Source organism: Echinococcus granulosus, assembly GCF_000524195.1.
Source record: "Echinococcus granulosus chromosome Unknown EG_S00215, whole genome shotgun sequence".
Lineage (NCBI taxonomy): Eukaryota > Metazoa > Platyhelminthes > Cestoda > Cyclophyllidea > Taeniidae > Echinococcus > Echinococcus granulosus.
Genome location: NW_020170595.1, coordinates 26,240 through 32,960, shown reverse-complemented (window position 1 = coordinate 32,960; position 6,721 = coordinate 26,240). Strand labels below are relative to the sequence as shown.

Below are 6,721 nucleotides of genomic sequence, written 5' to 3'. Positions count from 1 at the left end.
ATGCGACAGCTCTGCGTTCTGGCATCAAATCATTCTACCATAGCACGAGGAGGATTGTAGTGATGTGGCGTATATCTCCCATTCACTGAGGGATACTCCCCTCATAATTTAATGCATCGTGTTTGTGACTGGATGGAAAGGTTAATTTTCACGTGCTCAGACTAAATATTAGATGGATTATCCTAAAGTAGTAAAATAGTGAAATTAGGACTATCCTTGGGGTGGAAATGCTCCTTGTCCACCTCAAATTTTGGGCCCACTTTCCGTGAGACAGCTTGGCAGATGGTGGTAATGGGCCACAACTGTAGTCGTATCCCTTACTCAGTAACGGCGAATTCCAGAACAACAAGAGTGAAATTTTAAGATGATGTCGATTTCTGACTGTCCCCTTACACACAGAAGCCTTACTCTAAGTGATACGAAAGTCAACTTACAGTTTAGTGGTGTAAGTCTGCACGATATTTTTGTCAAATTTTTACCCTGTTCACCTTTATTTCAGCAAGTGCGTGGGTTGAATGTGGAATCGCCCACATGACTTGTTACGCCATATCCCAAAGAAGACGCCTTGTAGGTCAGGAACATGAAAGCTCATAGGCTGATGTAAGTGTAGAGCATTCTTATAAATTCACCTTGGTCTGTGAGTGTAGAGCATTTCTAGTGGGAAGATGGCATTCCAGTTATGTCTCATTTTGTTTGCGACTTCAGTTTTGGCTCAGGAATACAAAGGAAGGGGCAGTAAGTTGCCTTTTAATATTTGACTCTGATGGGCATTCTTACAGAGTATTTGACAGATTGTAGCATATGTTGAATAAAAATTTCATGTACAGCTTCAAATTAAGTTATAAGTAGTTCCATTCTACTGCATTTAGGCAAATTGAAACTCTCATAAACCCCAATTGTAGAGGTGTAAGTATCCACACTGTTCACTACTGTTATTTGCTGAGGATTGAGGTGTGTGCTGCACGCACTTTAACGAAAACAGTTAAACATTGCCTGTGATAAAGTAACTGCCTCTACTGGTTGATTACAGTGTCCCAGACGAAAAAATTCGTCACCAATGAGTAAAGTCGCTGTCCCCACATTTCATGTGTAGTTCTCTTTCCTTTACAATTCCTCCAGCTTTTTATGATTTCTAAACTTTAAATTATTTCACGCACTTACGTATCATTTTGATCTGCAATTCAACTTGTAGGATGATGCTCATTTTCAGTCCCATCAAGAGGATAAATATAGTGATGTTCCGTTACCATTCCTAGTTCGGCCAACATGTTTGGTGTAAATGTACCTCCTTTTCTGGGGCTATGTGAAACAAAAGGCCTGGAATATTTTAGCTTAATAACATATTTTCAATTTCAGTAGAGACAAAGACAACAGAGAGTCCGCTCCGTAAACACTTCAGTTTGACTCTTGTGGGTTCTCAGGGCATTCGCTTAAGTTGGGAAGTCCAACACTTGCCTAGCCTCCAAGGAACAAATATTTCCCTAAAAGCGGTGAATCCTTCTGACCCCCTAGCCTACAAGAGACAAACTGCACCATTCCTAGTCGGACAACTCACTCTTGGCGGGCTGAGGCCCTCCACATTATACGAAATCACTGTAGAAGCGATGAGAGCGAAAGCGGCCATTTTGAAATTCACCGAAGACATAAAAACACTCCGCATTGGTAAGCTAGTGTGTTATCATACCGTGCTTATCTGTGGTAGTGTTTCCTGTATCACATATAAAGAAAACACTGTTAAACCTACCACCACTACACAGTCGTCGCCACTCCTTACTATGCATTTTACATTTGAGTGACGCACATGTTTTGCTTGACATAATTAGCTCCACGTCTCGTTTACATGGGCGAGAAAGAAAGCACCGTAATGACTAGTGGATCCGCCTTAACATCCGCAATCGCCGGTTTCGTATTCAGCTGCATAGTAATTGCCCTTACTTGAACCCTCATGTGAGTCCACGCAAATTATCCACTGCTTTTATACTGAGTATCACGACCCATAACTTGCGTTTTGTAAATAGCTCTTTTTCTACAACAGGCTTCCATGGTGCCGAGGATGCACAAGTCACCATTTATTTTTGCTTTTTACCATTTGTATGACCTCTCATTGTGGAATACTCCCGAATGACAAATGCATGACTTTGTCATATTTGCTTCATTTTTATCACCCTTAATTCCAATTCAGTGACTCGAATTGGATTAACTCCTATAAGATGAACTGAGGCCAAATTGCAGAAATTTAAGAGGTTCATTAGGATAGCAGACTGCAATTTTTCATGCAAAATAGGTCAACATCAACCTACAAGTTTGGCTCACTAGACGGAACTGGGGGTCCACAGTGGTCAATTTACTATCCTGAATACCTGGCTTTTGTGTACGACTTATGCCTAATTTGGAGCATAACGGCACACATAGAATGGACGATTTTCCACTCAAACAGCGTATTTGCATCTTTGATTAAAAGCCAAGCCCCTATGAGTCATGTCGGGGCATTCACATCTCTGTGACCCCCTCGAAATGTGGCTACAAGTATTTTACAACAGAGGATTAGCCACTGGACATGACCTAACTGATTCCATCATGCTCTACGAGATTTCAACCACCAGTAGATATTCGCCCTGCATAGTCGACTGGCGCATTCAGTAAGGGGCAAGACAGTGCTGAATATCATATTTAATTTTACAGAGGCCAAAGAAAACAAGATTTGAGTTTAGAAGGCAAAAGTGTTGGCTGCATAGAGATATCCAATTCTTTCCCCTATATTATTAGACATTAGCCAACTGTGTGCATCAATATGGTTTACTGTCAGAAGTATTTTGATTGCCCAATCATTCCTTTATCACAATGTCCTGGGATGCTACTTGAAGGCTATTACTTAGCATCTCGAGCATTTACCAATGCAGCCTTAATAAACTAGTCAGGGTACTTTGACCAACAGACTCGCAAAGGATAAACAAATGGATTGAAAATGGAAATGGCGTAGAGCTCATGCTATCCCAAGTGTGCATGATGACTTGAAGTTGGCGGCTAAGTCAATTTAGAAATAACAGCTAAATTGAGAATATGAAAGAAGACGTGTAATAGAGATTATTGTGAGGCCACGTAGGTCGGCAAGTGGGCATGTTAATCGGGGGATTGCATTTGGCAGGCCACCAGCTAGCACGTGCAAACACACACATTGGTCGCTATGCTTGTGATTCCTAAGCAACTGCTCTCCAAATGAGCTACTTTCACACGAATGGAGCAAGAAAGTCGGAGACCCAGTACACACAGTGGGGGCCCAATTCCACTTAGTGGGCCAAACCTCGTTTTGATTTATTGCCTTAATCTACACATATCATTCTAAATAAAGTGCATTCCAAATAGTTTCGACTTAGAATGATAACTTTCTGCATTTCCATTTTATTTGGCGCTTAGCTAGTACACGGAAAAAAGCAGCATTTACAGTCCAACAAAATGTCCGTTTTTCTCACTTCAAAGCGCAATGAGATCAACTTTATTAGTTTGTTATTTATATGGTTATTTAATCAGTTTTCCAAGCTATTGGAGCATTCAGTTGTGCACTTCTAACAATTTAATGAGTAAAATTATTACAAGCTCTTATTCGTAGGTGCTTTGCACTTCGCAAGCAACGTGAGGCCCTCATTAACATGTTCTAACAAATAATTTGCCGGGTTGTCATTGTCAATAATTCCTTTCCCTTCCATTGGGAATTTCTATCAGTTCTCGAAAAAATGTCTGCTTTTAGTTTATTTAGTTATGCGTTGTTTAATTAGGCTAATCAAAAAACTCACCTTTTATACCACATTTGGCCTCCCATGAACATTATCTGCTGGCTATTTTAATCCACAATGCAAAAGCCCTTGTTGATGGCAGGGCGAATCTTTTATGCACAAAAGTTACATTGCAGCTTCAACAAAAGAATTATGACCACATAATTGTTCGTGTGCTTTTCATTCTTATCTTCGCCCTACTGGTCAAGTACAAAGCCAACCGTTGTCTCAGGTCCACTCATCGAGGTGTGATTATGGAACATTATGGTGCAAAACTTGCGACGGTAGAATTCGGACTGCAAGGCGGACAAGCCCGAAACATGGTCTCTCAATTTCTTAAATGCCCTCTCTTAATATCAGAGCCTCAAGGTACGAGGACAGCGCAAAGCAGAGTAAGGGGTGGCCGGCGCACACTTAAGGAACACTCGGATCGACTCTACAGGTTCCTACCAGTTCCAAAATATAGAAATCGCACGAGCTTCTACACTCATCTTTGCATCCTTGCGATTGGGGGGAACTGCAGTCCCCATCGATGGTACAGATCCAGGGGAATAATGGGGAGAGGGATGCATACAGGTGAGAATTTTCATGCTCAACATCTCCAAACAAGATCGAACGCACTACAACCAATTGCGAAGACAAAAACGATCAAATATGCCAAATGTATTGTTGGTGGTATTTATTAATAACAACATGGGGAAATGAAATCACGTTCAAGTACGTCGTAATCTCCAGAAGGCGAATTGCAAGTTGTCTCAGACAAGATAACTCTGCTTAGTTTGACCTATGCGGTATGCCACGCACTCACCGCACAGAAAGTCGCTGTTTACCACCACAGAGATCACTGTCTGACTAATAAGGTAGACATCAGCAGTCCCTGGCACCTTGAAGCACGATGCCACGTTCGGCGCAGATATGCCAACACCTTTAAAAATAATGGCAAAGTAATTCAACAAAGCCACTGGATCCATTCACACAGCCACAACATATCACGGCAATAATTCAGCCTCCGAAAGGGGTTGTTTTCGTAGCAGTATCCACAAAACACTTTCAGCGATGGACTAATACTACAGACAAGCAGTTTCTTATACTAAGGAAGTTTAACAAGGACAAGGCTGCGAAAAGTAGTTCCCATCTCCGCTTTTGGATAACCTACCCAGACTTTGCCCCTAGGATTTGCAAGGGAACTGCCTTACATATGCCTCTCCGTTGTGGCACTGAGGAGATGGAATACAGAACTTCCACAGTATTATCTTTCGTCTAGCAGTCAAACGCCATTGCCTCGGTGGCATAGAAAAATTTACGTCCAGCGAAACACACCACGTCTCTGAATTAAAGATAAAGTACTGCTGTAAGGAAGCAATATGAAATTTAGACTAAACGGTTGAAGGAAACCTCTCAGAATACACTACTGCCACATGCGTAAAGGAAGCACTGCCTCATGCAGCCACCGAGGAGAGCTCAGGAAAAATAACAACAAACATTAAAAATATGGGGGTGAAAAACAAGCTCCGCTATTCCCATCTTGCTCCAAGAAGAAGCATTTGACGCCATCGGTTCCAAATAAACATGTGGCACCACAAAGTAGAATTAAATAAAGGTGAGCTGCCTCACATACGCACTGAGGAAAATCAGAATAATTTATAAGGAAATAAATTCCGGCGTTGAAGGAATGGTAAACAGAAGGCCGGAATTAACTGATTGCACCTCTCGTTCAGCATTTGTTGCCAAGGCTATTAACAACACCACCGGCCCTAAGGAAACAATGACTCAAAAAAGCAACGCTTGAAGCAATAGTGGGGAGTAAAATAAAACAGTACTCCCCACTTTCTCTCCACATCAGCCTTTACCACCACGATGTCTAGGAGAGTAGACATAATTACACATTGGTATACTGAAAATGCATCCATCTTTATATGCATACATGCATATGTGCGAAGTCAACAAGCCAATAATTGCCACGTCCCGGGCTGGTGGAACGCACCCCTACGTGTTGATCATGTTTCCGAGGCCAAGAAGAGGTGCCAAATTCTCCAAAACCCACGATTATCTAGCAGTTGTCACGCCACTGCAACTGAATTATGAGCGAAAATCAAGTTTGACCTCTGGCCATGGAGCCGTGACCCCGAGCAGGAGACGAAGTCCCCAAAAACTACAATTATCTAGTAATGGCCGAGCTACTACGAGTAAGACAGGTGCGCAAATCACGCCATGACATTATGAGTGCCTCCGAGGCACACTCGACATTCAAATATCAGGGTCTCGACGATCAAAGCTTCACAGAATCAGCGCTAAGGTCAAATGTTTCTGAAGGGAAGACAGAGAGCAGAGAAGAGGACCCTCCTGCTCACATCAATCAATCTATCATTACAGGTCCTAATTCCCCCATCTGCTTCAGTTCCTCCTGCCATTTTGTACTTCCTACCACTCCAAAACTCAATTCAACACGTCTACCTTAATTACACCCGGTCCCCCAGTTCCCATCACTCCGGGGCATAGTTCTTTAACTATCCACAAAAGCTCCTCTCCAAGTACCTAATTTCTATCACTACAGAACTGATTCTCCACCCAACTGTTCCTTGGAAAATCCAGTTCGCACAAAACTTGAAACTGCCTCTCTACATACATACCCGAATTCGTTCCAGTTACCTAGGCCGCATCACTAGAAAAACTTACTCCTTATCTGCCTAAATTCCTCTCTAAGTATCTAGAACCCATCACTCCAGGACCTAATTTTTCACATATCCACTTCGACTCATTCTAATCACTCAATTCGCACCACTTGAAACCTGAAAATCAAAATACCACCGTCAGTTCCATTTTGATTTCTGGTTCCAATCAATCCGGGACATAAAGCTATGCATGTCCACCTCAACTTCTCTTTGAATAGCAAACGCCTCTGATTCTTTTACTTAACTTTGCCTTTTTAACTCAATTCCCTCCTATTTTAT

The 6,721-nt window shown here is 42.1% G+C and overlaps 2 protein-coding genes across 2 annotated transcripts in view; both read left to right on the top strand. All coding sequences in view use genetic code 11, as the record gives it.

Moving 5' to 3' along the window:
* Positions 1–665: 665 nt before the first annotated feature.
* On the top strand, positions 666–1,939 carry EGR_10391 (antigen protein; the record flags this gene model as incomplete). Its single annotated transcript, XM_024499640.1, has 3 exons — positions 666–735; positions 1,360–1,662; positions 1,824–1,939. The coding sequence occupies 3 exons, from the start codon at positions 666–668 to the stop codon at positions 1,937–1,939; spliced, it is 489 nt and encodes a 162-aa protein (XP_024345947.1).
* A 3,999-nt stretch (positions 1,940–5,938) lies between these two features.
* The window catches only part of EGR_10390 (hypothetical protein), a gene marked incomplete at both ends in the record, with an annotated part of 2,617 nt that continues 1,834 nt past the window's right edge, over positions 5,939–6,721 (top strand). The window contains one exon of the mRNA XM_024499639.1: positions 5,939–6,143. Within this exon, the coding sequence (XP_024345946.1) occupies positions 5,939–6,143 (205 nt within the window). The remainder of the gene's footprint in view (positions 6,144–6,721) is intronic.